This window comes from Pleurodeles waltl, chromosome 12 (genome assembly GCF_031143425.1).
Source record: "Pleurodeles waltl isolate 20211129_DDA chromosome 12, aPleWal1.hap1.20221129, whole genome shotgun sequence".
In the NCBI taxonomy this organism is placed as follows: domain Eukaryota; kingdom Metazoa; phylum Chordata; class Amphibia; order Caudata; family Salamandridae; genus Pleurodeles; species Pleurodeles waltl.
Genome location: NC_090451.1, coordinates 215,510,798 through 215,534,058, shown reverse-complemented (window position 1 = coordinate 215,534,058; position 23,261 = coordinate 215,510,798). Strand labels below are relative to the sequence as shown.

General features: G+C 42.5%; 1 protein-coding gene across 3 annotated transcripts in view; it reads right to left on the bottom strand.

The window, feature by feature from the left end:
* The window catches only part of SPIRE2 (spire type actin nucleation factor 2), a 273,533-nt gene that overhangs the window by 102,853 nt on the left and 147,419 nt on the right, over positions 1 to 23,261 (bottom strand). For all 3 annotated transcript variants that reach the window (XM_069216794.1, XM_069216797.1, XM_069216795.1), the window contains exons 4-5: positions 14,808 to 14,891; positions 9,856 to 10,020 (exon numbers count right to left, since the gene is read on the bottom strand). In XM_069216794.1, the coding sequence (XP_069072895.1) occupies positions 9,856 to 10,020; positions 14,808 to 14,891 (249 nt within the window). The remainder of the gene's footprint in view (positions 1 to 9,855; positions 10,021 to 14,807; positions 14,892 to 23,261) is intronic.

Genomic DNA, 23,261 nt, shown 5'->3' with positions numbered 1-23,261 from the left:
CTTATTTTTAGTAAGTCTTTCGACTCATACCTTCATTACCTCTGCTCCTCGGTCACTTCCTGTTTTATTCTGTCTCTGATGCAGTAATTATCCTGCTAGCACAGGTAAGAATTTATTATGAAAATATAATAAATCTACTTTGCATAAAGTATTACGTTCACCACGAACAGACAAAGGTTCAGTGCACACATGTTCTCTTAACCCCCTTACTATAGGTCGAATCAGGGATGAGGTTACTGTAAGTGGAGAGACTGCCAACAGGGCAAGGAAGTCGATTAACAGAGATTACCAAACTAGAGAGAATGTAGGGCTTGAACCTCCTGTGCCTGAACCTGAGGAACTAGTCAGTCACCTTAAAACAGACACCATGGACTATTTTCCTCCACAGAAAACCACTAGGAGCATGATAGGGGAGGAATGGAAACATGTGGATCGTAATAGGTTTCCTCGCTTTCAATCAAAGAAATGCCCTCTAGAAAACCTTTAAACAGAACTTGTGTCATGCCTAATAGTGAACTCTATTTTTGCAGTTATAGCTGCCATTTTCTTTACTGCATCTAAAACAAATCTACTCATGATCCAGGGGTAGCAATGTAGAAGCAAGTTGAAAAGATCATAGTCAGCTGTGAACTTTTCTATCATATCTGGACCTTAAACAGTGCATATGCAAGTCAAATGTTATTGGATGGTTTTTCAATTCTTTGAGGCGGTGCAATAAAGGAAAGACCGCAGCTACACTATAGCTTCATTGGCGCTAAGCACAGTATTCTTGTTTGCATTAGCTTTGATAATCTTTGTTCAATAGCAACTGCCTCAGGGGTTGGAATTACTTCTCAGAAACACTTATGGGTAAAGTCATAACAGATGCAGGCAAATAAAAAAACCTCTATTTTCACTAATTCTGTACTTCGGTCTAAAGGTATTTGGTCCTGAATTGAATATGCTGGTGAAAAGGACTATAGAAGAAAAAAGGGATTGCAACCATTTAACAAGAAAAAGCAGTGACATTTTGAGACAATCCCATCCTGTTAGGTTTGAAGACAACCTCAGATGCTATTTCTTTGAAGTGATCATAGCTAGAACCCCTATGTACAACAAATGTCTGGTCCACGTCTGGTACTTACCATTTTCAACAGAAAACATAGCTATACTCACAGAAACCACCAGGAGGAGGCAGGCTACAGTGCTTTCTCGAATTGAACAAAATTCAAGATGTGTGGGTCCAACAAGTTGTATTTTTGGCATATATAATCAAAATCTATCTTCCTCGACCACAGAGATTTTGTAACACTCCAACTCCAAAATACCAAGTCAGAATAGAGGGCTTCAGACAGGTGTGAAAGCTCATCTAGTTCCTTAAAAGGAAGTAAGTCAAAGCTATTGTTCAACAATTTTCCTAGCATTGAAACCTTCAAGCAATTGCAAACCTATCAAACTTAAAAGTTTGTCAACCATTTGTGGCTGACAAGGAAGGTTACACGAGTTTGCACTTTGTATGATCCTACTTTGCGCTGATAACCATTCTTTTAGTTCTAAATGTACACCTATTTAGTAGCACTTTACTGTTGTCATTACTTTCAGATTTTGTTTCAATATACATGAGGAGGTGTATACGCTTGCTACAGACCAACTTACAGGAGGATAGAACTCCATGAAGAAGGAAGTAGAAATTAGTGGGAGACAGAAATGGGTGTGGTGAAGACAGTGGATGTGGTTTGTGTTTGTGGGAGAGAAGGAGTGAGAGAATCATTGTGCGTGACTGTGAGGCAAATTCCATCAATATCTTCCTGTGACATGCTCTGTAATTGTGTTCCACACACATGCTCTATAATGGTGCAGCAGATTGCAACAATGTCTTCTTATAAAATGCTATACATGTCATCTATGTGAGGCATGCTTGCTAATTGTGCACCAGATTTTATTATCTTCTTTGGCCACGCACTCTAATTGTCCACCAGTTTCCAAGTCTTCTGGAAGCACGCTCTATAAATGTGTACCATAGTGTATTTATTTATTTGTTATGCAGCATGGTATATAAATGCACACAGGTTCCACAAATAATTTCTGGGGCATACTCTGGAATTGTGTTCCATGTTCCATGCGCATCTTCCTACAGGATGCTCTACAATTGTGAACTACATTAAATTAGTATCTTCCTAGGGCGTGCTCCATAAGTCTGTACTTGACTCCATCAGTAACCTCCTGATGCATGAAACATAGCTGTGTACCAGTGGGGCATGTGTTATAATGTGCATCAGACTCCATCAGCACTTTCCCCTGGGATGCTGTATAATTGTATTGAGATTCTATCATTATATTCCTGGCATATGTTCTACAATTGGTCTCCAGATACCATCAATATTGTCCTTAAGCATGTTGTATTATCATGCACCAGATTCCAGATATTGTTTTTACACGCACTATAACTATGCATTAGATTCTGTTCATTTGTTGTTCACTGCTCTGGAATAGAGTGCCTCATAGTGCCCTGGGAGGGCTTTCTATATGCATTTTATTTATCCTGTTTGTGCCCCTAGAAATATTTTATGTTTTGGGGGGCTGCAGGAAGTGCAGCAGCCCGCAGCAACATTATAAAAACAGTAAGTCCTGTGGGCCATTAAATCTATGACCCCAGGAAAGCTTACCATATTTTTCTAAAACACTCATAGCTGGAGCTCTATGCTCTTCAGCTGGAGTGCAGGGCCCTCTTGTGGTTGTCTTCACGACTGCATTAACATGCCATTTTAAACTAACAAGACAGCTGAAATTCACCAGTTAAAGTAAGCTCAAGTAACTGTTACCCATACCCTAAAGTAACTATAACTCGTTCCCTCACCATGTACTTGCTAATTACCTCATATTTTACATTACTCGTGACATTTTATTACTTTTATGACTTCACTGATAACGTCAGTACAACATCTGTAATGACATAGCTCATGACAACAATGTGCATGGTGGGGCAAAGAGTTATAATTACTTTAGGGTAGTGGTTCCCAATCTTTTGACTCCTGATGACCCCCACTGAATCTCTACTGGAAGCTGGGGACCCCAAAGCAATTTGTAGGATTTAAACTTCAAACACTGAAACAGTAGTTCACAGAAAATACACAAACAAGTACACAGCGAACAAATCTGTGAATTACTAAGATGTTATTACTTTATATTGAAAAAATATGGAAAAATCAAAAGATTTAAATGTAAAGGTTAGTGCTGCATCTTGGCGACTAACTTTTCAATGTTTGGTTATATTCCGGAAAGTTAAATACTCAGGTCAGATTCTGCATTTCCCAAGTGATTTCTGCATTTATTTTTTAGGTACGTAAGATATGAGAATGCTTTTTCACAAACATATGTAGTGGGGAAAGGAAGTAAAACCTTAAGCGACTCTGATCTCTCCATAGTCCCTCTGCCACATGTATTTCATTTGTTTCATAGCACCTCTCATACTAGTGTAGGCTGTTGGAAAACGTTACATCAACACATACACACATACACACATGTCATCCATACTTGTAGGCATTTTTTAAGAGTGCTTGGTCTAGAGAGGCACAAACGTAGGATTTAGCACATAACACAGTGGTTAGCTTTGACTTTAATACTAATTTATTTATATGCAAACAAACCTTTTTTAGCAGCATTGGGATAATGAAAGACTGAGAAAAAAACATAACTTTCTAACTTGTACCATCCAGTTTGCCTGCAGCTCTTTGATGGCAGTTCATAGCTCACTGTGCAAGATTACGATTGTAATGTATGAACTGAACAGTAACAAGAGAATCTGTGTGCCACAAGCAGTAAACCACTGTGCCAGGCACATGAAATACTGCTCTGTGATAAGCAAAATACATCTTCTTTGCAGCAGGCTTATTAACCTTTCTGCGTTACCTTAGATGAGTGAAAACTGCTACTAGACAAAACTCTCATCTCTCTCGAGCATGTGTATTAATCAACAGAGTTATCTTGACGGTTTTATTTTTGCCTGAAAACTGCTAGTTATTCAAGGAACTTTGCTGTGATTTTAAAACTGCTGCACAAATAAAGTAACAAATATATAAACACTCACTTGTTTCTGTCGAGAGGCCCCAGCTGGAGAAGTGCCTTCTTGCTGGCCCAGGCCTTGAGATGCCTGCAGGCCACCTGGGAATGTGTCACAGACCCCTGGGGGTCCGCCAACCATAGGTTGGGAACCTCTGCTTAAGGGCACAAGTTATAGTTACTTGGGATAACTATACCTGATTAATTTCAGTGGTTTGGTTTATTAAAATAGTTTATTTGAACATTTAAAAAAAATTATCAGTGACTACATATCAAACACTCTTTCTCTCTCTGATGTGCCACAGTAGCTGAATACCAAGAATTCCTTGTCTTCATTTCACCTCATGCCCCTTTCTTCCATTACCCTACACTTCATTATCTCACTCTTACACTTTCTTTTTCATGTCCGCGTCCCCTCTTTACTGTTGTTTTACTATCTTTCGCTTTCTTCTCTTTGTCGCTTTCCTGCCTATACATCTCTTTTTCTCTGGGGCAGACTGGTGATGAAAAATAAGTCTCCAAAAATAAGTTCCCCAAAAATTAGTCTTGATGCACACCACCTGCAACCACTGGTACAAATTAGGCACTGTTTAGCTCTAGTTCTGTATTGCGACAGAACCCACTATCTTCAACTGAATGAGCAGCAGGAAAGGGGCATGGCTGAGCAAGACAGGCGAAGGGAGTGTCTGCTTAGTAAGGACATGATGGCTGCACATTAAATAGGCTGACTCTCAGAATGGAGTAAAAGATGAGGGAAGCAACATCCTCTCACAAAGTGTTCTTCAAATGCTGGCTCTGGTGTTAAGCCCTCGGTGGTCAATACCTTCTGATTCACTTTCCCAATACCGTCTTGCTCAGCTTAAGGTAAACTCCAGTGAGATGCATTGTATGAGAACTATTTTTGCCTAGCATATAAGGAAGGCGGATCTTTGTCAGACTGTCCTAGCAGCATCCTCTTTTTCTTGATATGCCCTTGCATCACTGTGACTGACGAGCTCTCGGTATTTCCAGCTTTTCCAATAAACATCCCTGAATGACTCATTCGTTGAAAGCAATTTTTTCGACAACTTTTAAAAAGCTTTTGTTGTCCTTCTTAGTGATAATCACTATTAAGGTTCAGTATATTTGATTGAGATTTTATAACATAAATAACATCGTTACACTCTCTTACACATTGTGCTATCACAGAGTATGTATTATGGCTTCCCTACAATTCTGCACTGTGCAACTCTTAAGGCATTATCAACATTACTACTCAGTTTTCATTGTATTCCTTAAGGACACCTAGTATGTATTGTCAGATCCCTGGGTGTTTTCACCTAGTGAATGTCACCATCCACATACCTCCGTCTCTGCCAAATAAAGTGCTCTCAAAATTTTGGGACAGTTCATGCTATTGCAAACTCTATCCAGGAAGAGAAAGAAGCACATCTCCCAAGATTTTCAGGAACAATGTCTTGCTCTCAACCATTTTGTAGGTTAGACTTTCAAGACTTAACCACGACTATATCTTTACCTAGGTACCATTGCTTTCCTGCACAATGTATCACAGCTTTCCATATAGTAATAGGAAGGATATAATTTTCCCTTTAGGTTGATGAAGCAGATATATACATTCTGAGGGCACACTGATGTGTACTTAGCTAGGTCCCCCTCCCCGTTATAATGCATATATCTTCAAGCACTTTTTTCCAGTGTGGTTTCAGTTTAAAGTAGGACCATATAATGTGCATTACTTTTCCCCAAGCCCCCTCCAGTGTGTGCTTCTCTTCTTACTCTCAGATTTTGTGTAGGTATGCAGGAGTGTAGTGCCACTGGTACATTATTTTATATAACATGTCTAGAGTATTGTTAAGGCCACAAGTTCTAGCGATCCACATCAGAATAGCCAACTGTATGAGATTGGTTTATTTATCAAAGATGTAGCACACTCAGAGACCCCCAACAGGGCCCATTTTTCAGTAGGAGTAAATTATAAATAATGAGTATGCTGAGTTCTCAAACTTTTCTTGAGAACATGTGTTCAATTATTTTTTAACTATGGTTCAATAAAAGTGTACAAAGTATAATAAAACTTAACATTTAATGATTTGAATACAAAAATGCATTTATTATTTTATTCTGCAACATCTCTAGACACACATTCTTTATATTGTGAGTCCAGTCATATTAGTTCTTGCACTTTCTGAAGGGAGTTTACTCATCCAGCATGTGTTTCGCCCTTGCGCACCTAATAAGCTTGGGCCATTTTCAAGGCGCAGTAATTTGAGGTAGTTAGAGTAAGTCCTACGTAACGTAGGAGAAAGAAAGCTGACTTTGCGCAGTAAATGTGTCTGAGTGGGACCATTCCAAAAAGAAACACAGATACAATGCTTGGTAATATCAAAAGAGGTGTGGCATGCCAATGTTGTGTCCTTAGCTTTCACCCACTGCTCTCTTTCTTCCCCAGTTTTAACTATACATTCCTCACTTTAGAATATGTTCCAGGTGCCAGACTGGATTTGAACATTTCTTTATACCAGTGCTCCATCTAGCTGCTAGATGTTGTCCTGTGGCTCTGTGCTGACTCCAGACTGCCCCAGAAGTGACAGAGCAGGGCTGCATGTGAGCGCAACTCCGGAATGCTGTCAATTGCTTTCTTTCCATGTCTTGCGACGTGAATCCGTAGCACTGCTCCGACTCTGTCATTTTTCAAACAACGTACTTTTCCTCAGTGTGATAGGGAACGATATTCCCACTGAAAGTTTCACGATTAAAGCCGTGCCACGACTGAAGGAAGCAGATGTCAGTCATGAACCTGTACCAGGTGTTCCTTTGATGTCTGAGCTAAGCACATGACTCGAAGTCACGTGATAAGTGCGTCCTCATGCACCAGAAGACAAATTGAAACCTGGAGGTGAAGTTGTTTGTTGCGAAACACAAGAAGAAGTTGCTGCCTTCCTGTAGATCCCGCTCCAAGTCATGGTCCTGGTCACAGGGTTGTTTCCATGACTGTCCCACTCCTGCTCAAAGTCCTCCATTAAGTCCAAGTTCAAATGCAAGCAAAAAACGCAAAGTGGAACTTGACCCCATTACGCCACCCTGACCCCAGAGAAAAGGCTTGAGAGTATAAAGATGTCAGTCAAACTCCATCGAGGTTGCCAGCACTGGAGCTGATTCCTCAGTTGATCCTTACACCTTTTTCTCAGGCTGTCATCAGCCTTGCAGCAGATCGAGGCTTTGAAAGATGACATCCTACACATTTTAATTGTGCTTCTGGCTCAATCGGGCACACCTCGGAGCCCTGTGGACCTGCAAGGGCATCCAAGTGGGTTACCATTGGCGGGTCCCTGCCTGGCACCATCTGCCTCCTCAGTACCCATGACAGGGCCTGTACCGAATCTGGTATAGACTTCCACCATGTCCTTGAGCCCCACACTGGTCCCAAACACCAGTGCCTCCAACGCTGGTGAATGATCCTTGTACCTATGTTAGATCCTGAGCTGATGTTGGCTTGACCTCAACTGATGCTATGTGATCAGGTTATAAAAATGTCACCTGTTGTCATGCAGCCTGGCTGCCTGCCTGGCTGAAACCCTGTGCTTCTAATGCATTGCAGCTAGTAGCAGTGGCTCCATTCTCTTTTTAGCTCTGATTCTGACTCTGACCTACAAGGTACACTCCAAGATATCGATGATTTAGAAGAGAGTGGTTTTTCCCCCATGTATTATCCTGATGTTGCCTTATATCTTGATTTACAAAATGCCCAGGGTCTTGATACTCCCCAAGACACAACTTGACTGTCACATGGGCCACCAAAAGAAGAAAATGTCCATTTACAGCAGTGGTTCGGAGGCAGCCAGGGTGCTAAAATTACAACTGCCCACCACTGACAATATCTGAGTTCTTGCACCATTCAGTGATGGTCTCAGAGATACTCAAATACCACCTGGTCGAAACCATGTTCTTGCCCTTCTGTGAACAGGCAGATGGCCAGATGTTATAGACTGGTGCCTGGTGACCTGGATTTTATCATGAAGCACTCCACTACAGATAGCTTTATTGTCCAGATCTCAGCCAGTAAGGTGACCCCTAACTCGTTTTGGACCAATCCTCCAGATTGACGTCTTTTACAAATGTAAATTTTTCTCTGCCAGATTGGCAGTGAGATCAACAAACGCAGTATGTCTGTTGGTCAATACAAGCATGCCCTATGGAACATGGTCAACAAGATCTTGCTGGCAATCCACAGGATCTGAAGGTCGCTCAGTCTCAGATGATACATGCCCTGCAGGGCGCAGCCAAGTATATTATCCATGCCAGTCTAGCTACCATGGATTGCATTGGTAGAGTAGTCGGTACCAGGGTTGTCCTTCAAAGAAATACCTCGGTGAAGACCACTGGTTCTCCAGTGATGTACAGGGTTTGCTAATGGACATGTCCTTTCATGAAACTCCCCTCTTCAGAGGTGAACTCCACTTTGAATGCTTTAAGGATAGCAGAGCCAAAGCCCGTTTCTTTGTGCTACTGACTCCTGCCAAACAATATCCGCACCAGTTCTGGAAATTTAGGGGCTATACAAGAGGTCTGCCAGATTAGCAGAGGCAGCCTTGCTAGCAAGAGGTGCAGCAGACAACCTAGCCTTTTTGGGACTGTGGATGGTGAGATAGCAGGCAGCATGCAGGCCAGAAGGAACCCTAGTCTTTGCACTACTCTTCCTCTGCTACAATGGCCAATAAACCATTGCACTTTGTTCTCAGCAGCACTTGCCCAACAAGTGTGGAGAAGGATCAAACACTTCTCTTCTACTTTTTCTCTCCTCCCCATCCAATATTGCACCCACACCAGAACTAATTTCAGGAGAACATCTGTCAAACCTACTAGGAGGTATATCTGTTGCTGCCCAAAGGTACTTGCTGGTAACTCAGAGAAAGATCGAGATTGTTACTCTTGCAATTTCCTCATCCCAAAAAAGGACAAGGGTCTCAGGCCTATTTTGGTGGATAGCGCATGCCCCAGAAAAAAACATTCCCAAAGGTAAGTAACCGCTTTTCATGTGTAAATTTAATCCTATGTCCATGTGGCAGCTAGAATTTGAGGCGTACGCTGCAATCTGTTGCATTTGTCTATAGTTTAAAAGGATCAGTATGTGGCTCGGATTTGTGACATCCGGGAGTGTTTTATTCAACACATTGTGCTTCAGAAATGAGAGTAGCAATAACCCAATTCTGGTTACATTATAGCCCTCATTTAGAGCATGGCGTTATTGCCAAATGTGCACAAACTGTAGTTGTGCTCAGATTTAGCTCTAACACAAATTTAGAGTACAAATCAAAAGAGCTCACAGTTATCCAGTCTCACCAGCATCTAAAATCAGGAAAAAACTAAAAGCACAAAATAGAAAAATACACCAAATATTTGCACTCCTCGCCTTTGTATTATCAAGAACAGCTTTGTGCATTATCTGCTATAAGTGCTTCAATGTCTGACCTGTTCTTTGCCTATATAGAAAGATCTCACTTCTTTAAGTGATGACAGACAAACATTGTCCTCAAGCACTGCCAACCTCCCAGTCCTTTCTCTGCAGAGGGACACCGATGTCAGGCAATATTGCAATACAGTTCATCCCAAGAAGTGACCCCAGGTGTAACCCCCTGTTTGTAAGTGAATTCTATACCTCTTGTGTTAAGGAGTGCTGAATGATCGACCACGAGTCAGGCTTTGCAGTGCTAATCGTGAAACAGCATTACATCAGTTTATTAATAAAGGTTGGAGTCAGCAGTTGATCAGTTCTGGTGGCACTTCCAATGAACACAGGACATTGCTGCCTCTACTTACCATTACTGTGCGCAGCTTGTAGTTTCGTGCTCGGATATCTTGCATCAACATCTCAAAGGGTGTTAGCTGATACTCAGTCGGTAGGGGGTTGAACTGCATTTCCTGGACCTTCTTTAGTTTCACACCCTGACGCAGGTCCCGCATAAGCTGCACCCACAGCCGGGCCTGTGGAGATACAAAGCAGCAGCCAAAATATCACCACAGTAAGGCGCCACACCTTTCGCACATAGGTCACAGTATTGAAGTCAGACCCATAGCAGTTGAAGAAAGAAAAGCAACTACAAGACAGACAGCTTCAGAAGTGACGACATTTTGACCAATAATGAGCACCAAACGTGGTAGAAAAAACACCCAGAAAGCAATTACTGTCATGCAATTCAGTTTAGGTAATGGGTGAATTAAATTAGCTTATAGGGCCTGTTGACATTTACCAACTGCCTGTGGCCTTGGAAAGGTTTAGGGAGCTGGGGCAGAGTCAACTGAATCTGGTACTCACAGACGACAGCATCAAGAGTCACCAATATGCTGATGATACACAACTCTACTTTAAAGTCTCCTCTGCTTCAGAAATTCAATACCTCAATCACCGACTGCACATCATCCACACATGAATCTCTAATGCCTCCCTGAAGCTCAATCCAGTCAAAGCACAGTTCCTGTTATTTTCCAAGAACAATAAGCAAGAGACAGTAGAAACCTGGCTTAATGACACTAATCTTTGGATTCCCTCTTAACACTAACTTCAGCCTCAATGAACACGTTGCCAAACAACAAAGACAGCCTGATACTGGGCTATCTCTTCTAAAGAAAGTGAAGCCCTCATACTCTCCCATCTAATCTAGATGGTGGTAATGCACTGCTTCCTGCCCACCCCACACTCTATCCTGGCATATCTTAATGACATCCTACACGCTCGAGCATGTCATAGCTAGAGCCTGAAGAAATATGATCACATCAGCCCCATCTTGATGGAACTCCACTGGCTAACCTTGCCAGCCCGCCCCATCATCACAACTAGCTGCATCTTTTAAAAAACCATTAGAACCAGCATGGCCACTTATCTTGCAGACAAGGTCACCATCTCTGGAGGTTCTTGGCACACCATTATCCAGGACACTATCAGACTGCAGACTAAGAGGTGTAAAAAACAAAAACCAAGGCAGCAGGCCTTTTCCATCTATGCATCCAGGATCTGGAACAACATCTCTGTATCCCTCAGGATTGAGCCAATGCTGCTCTAATTTAGGAAAGAGTTGGAAGATGCACTTATTTAAAGAAAACTACACAATGCATTAACAATTTACAAACTGCTACCTCTCCTATCACTTGTGGAATATATGCTTGGCTTTGACCCTGTACATCTGTCTGCTTCATTGTGACTATGTTAATGCTATGGACATATCTTCTGGCTTTTTGGAGGGACCTGCCTTTTCAGCAAAATGTGAGGCTGTGTTATTCTGTCATCATTGCTAGAACAAACTTCAGTGAATCCTTTTGACTAGGCAGCTTACCCAAAATCCAGAAGATCATTAAACTAAACACAAAGAAAGAAAATGCCAGTCAAATAAATCTGGCCAGTTGCTGCCTAATCTCCTCCAGCTCATTTCTCAGCAAACTTATCAAGAGCTGCCTTTAATCAGATCTCCAGTTTCATGGAAGAAAACAACCAGTTCTTAGATCACCAAATGTATTTCTGACCTGGCAGAGGTATAGAAGTGTTGTTGCTCTACCCCTGGACTCTGTTGTCCCAAGAGAGCAGTCAACATAAATTGGGTTGTTGTGCTAATGCTGAATGTGCATTCTTCTTTGACGCAGGTTGGTATATCACACCACTACAGACGCTGAATGGCCTTGACTTCCAGCCGTCTGAAAAACTGAGCATTGTCTCACCTCCACCATCTTCCTCAGCTCCGTCCATGCCATCATCAGCTACCTAGATGATTCCACAAAAGGCTCCTCACCTGCAAATCATGGCTTACTACCAACAACAATGTTCAAAGTAAGAATCCTGTGTGCAAACCTAGTCTCCGACTGTTCTCCGTTTGCCACCAGTAAATGAACTTATCAGTAGTGCCTGTTTCACTATGCATAATATTTTTCCTCATTGAGATTTCAAAAAATGGTCTAAGCCACCATCACCTTGGTGTGTCATGCCTGGACGATACAAGCAACCTATACCTGGCACCCTCACTCAACCCACTACAAAGGGACTAATTTAGAGTGTGGCAGCCGGGTTACTTCGACACCAACATGACAGATACCCCATCCACCTCATTGCAAGTGCCATAGGCTAATAAGAAGTTTGTAATAAGGCAGGTAGGATACCTGCCACATTTGTGACAGAGCAGCCTGTCTAGCAAGGTCTAAATCAGGCCCAAAGACTAAACAGACTCATAAATGCAGCTCCCTGATACTTGCTGCACCTGTCTATGCAATCACTCTAGACCTATCGGCTTTCTACTGGTAGCCAAGGGCTACCAGTAGAACGCTCTTCACGGCTCTTCAAGGCTCTGCATTGCTCACAAGTCCAACCACAGCAGAAGACCAGACTTCATGTGGTCGAAAGCTTGTTGATACACCCATAACAAGGCACTTTTCTCAGGACTGGGCCCCCTACTAAGTGACCCACCATTCAAGAAAATGCCAGTTGGCGGTACTTCATATTCAGCAGTTAATCTTTGGATCATACAGGACCATCAGGAATTCAAGAACATAGTAAAGGTGTGGTAACACAGATGACTGTCTTATTCTTAGAGGAGGATAACACGCAACTCTGTCTGTCACCCCTAGTCTTCCAATGCACCCAAGCCATAGATAAACATATAAGACCGAACTTCACAAATGCATCAGGCCAGAACGTATGCCAGACCATGCTTAAGCACAACAAAAAACGTGCCATGACACATTGTGAACATCTCTCCATGCCTCACCCACAACACCAAATTGGCCCACGATCTGAACTTTGTTTTTCATTTTAAAATAAGGCCCAAAGATCTGTTGGTTTGAACTGACTACAATCTATTGCTCACAATTGATGGAGGCTGAGTCACAATGGCTTGCAATCACAAGCACAGAAGCAGGGGTGAGTTAATTCCCATGTGTCCCACAAATTCAATTGACTCAGGAAAAGATACCACATCTTCCATTAAATGGCCAATGAAGAAACTCGTGGCTGTTGCTGTGGTCATTGCTTCTGATACCATTTTAATCTTGAAGCAAGCTTTTTCAGCCCATCAAACCATCAATTCCATCATTTTTGTAAATTGTTATTGCAAATCGATAGAGGATTGCAAAAAGGATAAAAAGGTTTGGAGAGATATACAAAATGAGTTGTAAAGATAGCTAGGTAGATGGTGGCAAAGTTAGATAGGGTTGCAAAGATGGATAGGGCTGCAAAGATAGACGGATAGATAGGTTTACATAGATAGAGACGGTTAAAAGATGTTGATAGAGTTGCAGAGATAGCTAGATAGATTTACAGAGATAGATAGGGTTGCAAAAGTAGATAGATGAAGTTGCAAAGCTAGATAGAGAGGCTTTGAAAGACAGATAAGGTTGCAAAGATAAATAAGATTTCAAAAACAGAGAACGTTGCATATATACATTAATAGATAAGATTGCATTGATAGGTAATGTTATACAAATAGGATTTGAAAGATAGAGTTGCACAGATAGATACTTTTGCAAAGACAGATAAGTTTACAAAGATAGATGCGTTTGCAGAGATAAAGTTGCAAAGACAGATGGAGTAACTTAGATAGATAAGGTTGCAAAAAGAGCTAGAGAGGCTTTCAAAATTAGGTAGGGTTGCAAAGACAGAGAGTGCTGCATATATAGAGTGATAGGTAGATGGACAGCTAGATTGGTAGATAGATAGATAGATAGATAGATAGATAGATAGATAGATAGATAGATAGATAGATAAAGTTGCAAAGATAGATTAGAAGAGATGGCTATGTATGGATATTTAGAGAGAAAGGGTTGCTAGATGGATAGGATCGTAAATTGGAATAAATGGTACCGCTTCTATTAGGAACATGATAGTTAATTGTCTCTATATGCACAGCATGGAAAGCTGAAAGCAAACTGGAATGATATACAGGCAGGATGTACAGGGTCTCTGAAACCAAACTAAATTGGTTTACAACTATAACTATAGTCCTCATTTAAAATACCTATCAGCATGACATAAGGATTGCAGTTATCAATATAATAGCAAGTTCACAAAGAACAGTTTCACATGGCCAACATCTGGTTTGCTGTGAAATAGCAGCAGTCAAATAAACAAAAGGCAAATGCAAAAGGAATTTACATCATGAGCAGCAGACAGAAACTAATAAAGCCGGAATGAGCCCTGTGCTCACATCATAACCATAATGAGGAGCTGGAAGAAAGCAACATCTTATCACATCAGGAGCTAAACACAGCAAGAAAGGGAACACTAAAGTAATAAAGTAAAAACAAACACTGGCACTACAGGGAACTGCTTTGTGTGTGGATGTGCTTCTTAGGAAAGTGCAGAATGCCATCACTCACAATGACGTTAGCCAGTGGCTGAAGTGGGCTAACCTACAGCCTCCTGCTGTAGTTTGTAGTGGGTGGGTGGAAAGATGTGAATGACACAACAAACCAATTGATGAAGTGAGCTGGCTGAAAGCCCTAATGCCTAAATATATTTTACATAGAAGTTTTTAATAAACTCAGAACGCCTTGGATAATGCCATAAAGAGTAAATGTGACATAAAGATGTTGGGAAAACTAATACAGAGGTCATATCAGTACTTGTCCACCCCTAATCTTAGAAGGTTTCACGTAGTTTGCGACTGTAATAACACTTTCTGACAGACAGTATTATAAATTAATATCAGATAACTCCATACACAGCGCAGTAAACGGCCATTCCCAGAGGGTCTGTCTTATATTTAAGAGCAATGCAACCATGTCTACATTACCCAATCCGTGTTGCGCAAGGTATCCAGATCTGCATATGTTGTGTCTTGTGATGTTTCTTCACCAGCCCTCAGCTTTTTCAGCATCTGCAAAAACATTGTAAGAACTCCAAGTAAGCAACTAATCTTCCCCACGAAGCACAGCAAGCGCAAATTAAACAATAAACCATGGCTGCTTTCATTTCAAGGGTGGTGGGGGAACTAAATCAGCTTCAAGACAGTCAGGACTGCAGTGCTGATGCACAAAGGACAACTTAATGTTCATTTGGATGGTGCACTTGATTTGTGTTACTAGTTTCATAAGTCGCTTAAATCCCAATTCCTGTCTATAAATATGTTCCCTCTGACCTCTAGTTGAATCCCAAATTATATATTTAAGAGAACAATGTTTTCACTTATTCACTCTCGACACCTGAATCTAAGTCCACTACTCTCTGTCTGAAATAACCCACAATAGAATTAATAAAGAATTGAACCGACTTTAATTCATCAAAACGGCCCCAATTGTTTTGCTCCAATTTACAACGAATATAAGACTACCATAAACATAGGTCCAATACATGCTTTCTGGTGCTTTGTTACTTGGTTTGTCCTTGTAGCACTGTGGGTTCTTTGGAGCATGTGTTCTTCTGGGCTTTTGGCTCTGTTGTGGGGTTTCCGCTGGACAAAGTTTGTTGTGTGGGCAGTGCTTAATTTGTAAATAAAAAGGTGCCGGTGCCCAAAGCCCTCCTCTTAAACACGCGTGGCTGCTGCAATTAAATGGTGTGAACACGGAATACCGAGGCAGCGTAATCCTGAAGCCATCTCGGGCTTTTTCAACCCATTTACAACCACTCCCTGCCCCTTCAGCTCTCTCCAGCAGCTTTCTACTTTCTTCATTTGTGACTCTTTTTCGTTTTCCCCTTTTTTCCGTCTTTCCCATATGTGTCTTTTGCTCGCAGCAAATGCTTGAGGCAGAAGAATAAGCCCCGGCCCTCAAAAATAAGTGCCGGTGCTCAGCAGCGGAAGCAACAAGCACAAATTAAGCACTGTGTGTGGGATGCCTTCTACCCCTTGCAATACCTGTATCTTTCTGTCCCTAAGTGAGGCCCATTGTTCATGCTTTCCTCTCCCAGGCTCCTTGCCTCCTTTTCCCAGTGTCCAGGTCTTCACTGACTCTGTTTTCCCAAACCCACAGTCTATATCTCCTCATCCTGAGGTCCCTCAGGGGCTCTGTTTACATTCTCCACCTTCCAATCCTTGCCCTTCACCTAACCCATGTAAGTAAACAGGAAGTTGCTGAGGCGCTAGGGTCAGTACAAGAAGTCAACCCTGTGATGGAATTATAGGTCAAAGGGTTCATGATGTCACGTTCACTATCACTGGCATTTCGGGGAATCAAGTCCATTGTCAAGACACAGTAATTTGTATATAATTTTCGTTACTCTGTTATCTTGTTCTACAAGAACGAAATGGCTCTTTACTGGAACTGTCAGATCGAAACAGTGTTCAACTGAGCCATTCCTTGTTTGCTCTCATAGAAGACACCGGACCAAGCCGTGAGGCTCAGTTTTGCTTTGGGACACAGCTTTCCAAGGGTGTCACCTTCCAAGGGTGACTTAAGATGGCACTCATTAGTATATAAAGGAAAGTCAAACAAGCGTCAGGAAACTGGCATTTGCGACTCTATCACCAAACTGGATAATTGTATGTAGAATCAGACTTTTGAGAGTTATACTACAATGTATTCTCTGGCATATGGTTTTTTGATATTCGGAGAAGCTTCGATAAATAAATGCGTTTTCTGTGAATGCTATGTTCTACAGGTATGGTAGGGAAGTGTTCATATTTATATAGGAACAATTTGTGTGGAATCTTTAATGGTTAACTAAGAAATCGTTTTCTGAACATTGTTCCTTGAGGCTATGGTAAAATTAATTGGAGCAGATCTTGATGAAGGAGAATAAATACAATGATAGATCGTTATGTGATATGTGGAGTATTACAAACACATAGGCGAAGATACTTTTGGCTGAAGAAATCACTGAAAAATTACATGTTGAAATTAATGTAGGTCGTATGTACTTAAAAGTGGATTGAATAATTGATTTGTCATTAAAAAACAAAGAAATCTGAAAAACTCTTAAGTTTGCTCCTAGCAACTGACCTGCATTCTGGAATGAAAAAGTATTGTTCCAATACATGATGGTCTAATTAGTCTCTTGCGGCCAGGGACAGTATTACTTAGCCAATTATTTTAAAGCTATATTAAAGTACGTGTCCTTACATTAACACTACCATTCAGAAAGCTTTGAGTGCACTAGATGTTGAGATACATTGTTGTGGGAATAGCTGGCAGTATTGCATCAGACATGTCGTTCACATACAGGTTGAACAGTACTAGAGTGAGGAGACATTTATGCATGACATTCCAGTTAAGCTAAATGGCGCTGAACGTTTAACTTGTACACCCACGCCTACCTATGAAGTGTATTATGGTGGAGAGTAGTGACAGTACACACCACATTTATGCCGATGAGTGTTCTTCTTAGTTTTTTCCAGTGTTTTCTTCTATCATCCGCTTACTGGCGGACTGCGAGCATGGTGATCAATCTCCAGGGAAGCTTTGGATCACCTGTACTAGCAGCCTCTCCAAGTGTCTGCAATGACTGTCTAAAAAGAGGCAGATTGACAGCACCGGTGAGTGCAAACAGGGGAGCACTGGCAGCCATCTCAATGGACCCTTCCGACCTCTGTCACTCAGAGCCAGGAGCGTAATGCACCTGGTCCAAGACCAATGAATATATGTGCGATATGGAAGAGTTAGGGGCCCCTCTCTTCACATTCTGCACGGGCCACATAATTTTGCGTTACACGACTGCTAAGAACTCTGCTCCCTGACTCTTGGAGGATGGTGAGGAGGAGAGAGAAGGAAGCAAAAGTAAGGGTGGACCCTTAAACATTGGACTTGTGTGACACTGCCAGAGATTGTTTCTCCTGAGTCAGTCTCCCACTTCACCTTGGCCTTTGTACCAGGGGTCAGTCTGTCACCCGCAGTTGCTTTGCGTATAACACCTCGGTGAACCCATTAGTGATGAGCTGACCAAGTGCCATAAACACCGGCGGGTATTTCTCCTTCACAGGGCCTTATTATGAGTGGGTCAGTGTATGCATGGGTCGGAAGTATGAGTTTGAAGGTATTTAACGTATCCAATAATTATTAAGTACATTAACTAGCCCAACTCGCAGATTTTGTGCATGTTATTCACCACAAATTCGTAAGAGGTGTTATTCATCGCACTCTATAAATAACATAACCTGTGGTATTGTTATTTATTAGGTGCATTAAATAACACCTAGACTTTTAATCAGACCTACAGAATTGTGGAGCCTGAAATATTTAAAAAATGTCTTGCAGGGACGATCTCTCTGTCGCCTTGAAGCGATCTAAGGTCATAAATTCACCTGCTACATATATTGCAATATAAGCTTCCACACAGCTACAGGACATCTCCATTTGGCCAGACGCTTTCTTACATTTGTCTCCCCATTTGCAGAGCCCGAGCTGTCGTAGCAGTGTCTCTTACCTCTCTCCCAAAGCCTGGAATGCCCAGCCCCTTCACATGAGGGTTGCCTCTTCAGTACTTGATTTCCACAAGACATGGGAACGTGGCTCTTTACCAGGTACCAGACCCGGCCAGTCTTCTTAGCCACTCAATCAATCAATCAGTGTTGTTGTATAGCACGGCTAATCACCCGTTAGGGCCCCAAAGCGCTAGGGGAGGGCAGTTCAGTCAAAAAGCCAGGTCTTGAGGTCCTTCTTGAATTGAGGCAGTGAAGGCGATTGCCTCAGATGTAGCGCAAGAGTGTTCCAGGTCTGCATATTAGCCTCTGCTTATCAGCCCCAGGATAATCGCTCGGGTAAGTCGTGTGCTCAAAAAGTTATCATAAAATATAGTTCTTTCAACTTTGTTATGCTCCGTTGCAAATGTTGTTCCTGTGCCTTAGGCTCTAATATGACTTCCTGCCAGTGACATTCACATATGGGAATCACAGGTGAATATACTCCTCTTAAACCAACTGCTTTATCCAGCTTATGATAAGCATATTTTGTTCAGCTCAGTGTGTTGATGTTGAATTGCGCCCATGGCCTTGAACGTTTGGTCAGAATAGTGGTTAGTGAAATGGGATCCTCCATGTCTTTCTCTGTTTTGATATGTGGAGGTCTGTAACCTGGGTGGTACAAATAATAAAAGCACACCTCATACGCATCACCCAAACGTAATGCTTAAGTGCAGCACTGCGCCCCCACCTCTTGCTTAGGAAAGGTTCAACAAGTTTCAGTCTAGATAAGGTTGTCTATTGGCCCACACAAAGCCATGTAGTACTGTACCAAGTCAGCATATAGGCCAGTTGGAGTCTAATATAATCTGTGCAAAACTTTTAAGTGTATAATTCTTTGCCTGCTGTTCAAAGATACCCTCTCAGCTTGGTAACAACAATACTACCACATTTCATCAGAGATTGTTTCTCCCGTGTCTATCTCCCACTTCACCTTGTCCTTTGTGCCAGGGGTCAGTCTGTCACCCGCAATTGCTTTGCGAATAATCCCCCGGTGACCACAACTAGTGATGAGCTGAGTAAGAGCCTTAACATCGGCTGGGTATTTCTCCCTCACAGAGTTGCAGAGCATGAAATACAGAAAAAATGTCTACAGGCGAGGATCCTCTGCCTCCTTGAAGTGATCTAAGGTCATAAACTCGCCTGCTACATATAGTGCTATATTAGCCTCCACATAGCTACCAGACACCTGCTCGGTCAGACTCCTGCTTACATACATCTCCCCTAATGCAGAGCCTGAGATGGTTTTCATGCTTTCTCTTACCTCGCCTCAAAACCCTGAAATCACATAAGAGCTGCCTCTTCAGTACTTGATTTCCAGAAGAAACTGGAGATGTAGCCCTTTACCAAGGTCCCAGATGCAGCCAGTCTTTTTAGTCTCTGCTTATCAGCACCAGGATACCCGGATACCCTCCTGGTAAGTCGTGCACTCTAAAAGTAACCATTACATATACATCTTCCAAATATGTTTTGTTCCGTTGAAAAAGTTGTTTTTGTGCCTTATGTTTTAATGGGACTTGCTGCCAGTCACTTTCACTTATAGGAATCTCAGGTGAGTATACTTTTGTAAGCCCACTGCTTTATCCAACTTACGGTAAGCTTATTTCATTCAGCTCACTATGTTGATGTTGAATTGCACCTATGGCCTTGACAACATTGGTCAGAACAGTGGTTAGCAGAATGGTATCCGCCATGTCTTCCTCTGTTTTGATATGTGAAGGTCTCTAACCAAGGTGGTACCAAAGAAAGTCACACCGCACCTGTGCCACCCAAAAGTTTTGCTTAAGTGCTGCATTGCTAACCCACCTCTTGCTTTGCGAAGGTTAAAAAGTCTCAGCCCAGACAAGGTTGCCACCGGCCCACACAAATCCAGGTAGTAATGTACAAAGTCAATACAGGCCAGGGCTCTGGAGCAATGGCAAAATACAACGGTGAAAGTAGACACCTCAGTCTCGTACCTCGAGTGATCGGGAAGTGAGGGGAGGCTCTCCAACTCAGTCTGATGGAGGCCACTGGTTCATCATAAAGAAGGATCATCGAACCACGTATACCCACTCCCCGCCCATCCATCATATTATGTGTGTCTAGCAGCAGGGCTCTACTGGCTAGATCGGATCTGTTTGATGTGCCAGGGGGAAGAAGGTGAATAGATTGACAAAGAGCGCCCTGATATAAAGCCAACCATACTAGCTCTCACAAGATGGGTTATAATTGGTTTACAGTTACTTTGCCCAATATACCAGTATTGATATTAATCAACAAAAGTGGCCTATAAAATGTGCAATCGTCAGAGTTTGTCTGGTTTCACAAGGACAGCAATAAGTGCCTCTTACCATCTGGTGGTAGCTTCCTGTTATCTCTGGCTTCTTCATATACTGACAGCAGGTATGGGGTCAGACTATATGCATATTCCTTTAGAATTCAGATGTTAACCCATCTGCCCCAGGGCTTTACCGCCAGTCAGGGATTTTGTTACAGTCCTAATCTCTTCCACAGAGAAGGAGACTCGCGTGAGCTTCAGCCAAGCCAGAGCGGCCTTTCAGAGGTATTCCTCTATTTTACCTTGATCTATATGTAACCTGTTTTTAGTACTTGTTATTTAGTACCTGCATCTAGTACAACATGTGTAGTTGTACAGCTTTCTCCATCACTGCCCTTAATTTGTAATAGTTCATGTGTTTTGGTGTATTCTTACTCAAACATTTGGAGATAGTTCTCCGGCTTCCCTAATCGAGAATAAATCGATTAAAGTGCACCTGTCTGCTAAGAGATACAGAGACCTCTGATACATGCTTCAAAGATCTCCCACGAATGGAGAGCTACTAGAAATAGAACTCTCATTTAATTCAAAATGATCTTCAATACTTTTTCTGATGACATCTGTAAATGCTGATACGAATAGGGTATTGGAGGGAAATGTCCATAGTTGTTTACTGCCATGTAACATGGGGGATAGTAACACCAAAGGCACACGGGAGTGGTCAGTGAGGTGTGGGGCAATATATCCACCGTCATGGTTTGCATTCAGGAGTCTTTCATTATCAGCCATTAATTTGTGGGGGTTTCATATCACATACAGATGAGTAAAACATGCAGGGCCTGATTCTGACCCCGGCGGTTCCTTACCGCCGGGGCCAGGGTCGGCGGGAGCACCGCCAACAGGCTGGCGGTGCCCCGCAGGGCATTCTGACCACGGCGGTTTTGCCGCGGTCAGAAGTGGAAAACCGGCGGTCTCCCGCCGGTTTTCCACTGCCCATCAGAATCCTCCATGGCGGCGCAGCTCGCTGCGCCGCCATGGGGATTCTGACAACCCATGCCGCCATCCTGTTCCTGGCGGTTCTCCCGCCAGGAACAGGATGGCGGTATGGGTTGTCGTGGGGCCCCTGGGGGCCCCTGCAGTGCCCATGCCAATGGCATGGGCACTGCAGGGGCCCCCGTAAGAGGGCCCCACAAAGAATTTCACTGTCTGCATTGCAGACAGTGAAATTCGCGACGGGTGCAACTGCACCTGTCGCACCTTCCCACTCCGCCGGCTCAATTCTGAGCCGGCGTCCTCGTGGGAAGGGAGTTTTACACTGGGCTGGCGGGCGGCCTTTTGGCGGTCGCCCGCCAGCCCAGTGTAAAACTAAGAATAGCCGCAGCGGTCTTCCGACCGCGGTGCGGTATTCTGGAGGGAGGAAGTCTGGCGGGCGGCCTCCGCCGCCCGCCAGACTTAGAATGAGGCCCGCAGTCTCTTAGAACATGATGTTTGGCACTCCAGACATCCACCAAAGCATGATTCTTAATTAGTGCCTGGTGACCTAATGTAATCTATTTTTCCAACCCCCTCCCACACTCAAAACCTCAAACATCAGTGAACATTACTTCTTTCCTACAGCAAACCTCGTAAAACAGTCTGTAAATAAAGTAGTAAGGCGCCCTATTTCCTATGGGGAAAAAATAAAATAACATTTACAGGGTTTGATTGTGGAGGGGTAGGTGGAAATAATACTTCAGCGATTTTGTTAGTAGGTTTTTACGAATGATGATTTTATTGTGGGCAATGGAAAAAACTTTTGAAATATGACTTTTTCCTCTTAATAATTTCTCCATGCTTCCTGTTTTACAGTTCCACTAATTCTCCTTGTTTCTTTATTTTGTTTTTTAGGGTCCTTGAATTGTCACAGCCAATGTTCCTCAGAAAAGGAAAGAATAGCCCAGGTAAGTAGGGGTTTATTATTTCTATGGTAAGACCTCAGCATATTTGCAAAGTCTCTCATATGCTCAATACTCTCTGGTGGGGAACAATTAAGCAAGTTATAGCACATGTACACAAACACTTTGGCTTATCTTCACAGCAGTTTCAGTCATTGTCATTGTCTCTGAGGCCAGGAGTGGGAGGTGACACATAAACCTTTGTCTAGAGGAACTGTTTGTCATACTGTGGGTTGAAAAAGAAATGTATGTATCTTGTCATTGTGTTTGATTTTTAGTTTTGCAGGGTAAAGCATGGCATACTACAGAATGAGCCAGATGTTTTTTATCGGTACAAAGCCCTTTTGTGCTTCTTGCACTACCATTGTGAAGTTGGGGGGAAAGTTGCTATTAGGACCCTTATATTGCAAGTCTCTTTTTTTTCCTTCCCAGGCAGAAAACCAAATCTCTGTCTCTGAAGTTTAGTATGTTTGCTGTTATAGGCCTGGGTAGTTCAATAGGAGGTTGCAAAACTGTAGGCCTGCGGGCTCTTTCCACAATGAGTAAAGGTGGGTGATAGTTTAATGTATGAACAAGTCTTTAAGAGTTTTACGACAATTTTTTTTTTTGCCTGGATTTGGTGGACTCTAGAAACCCCAAGATGAGGGCATTCTTCCTTCTCTA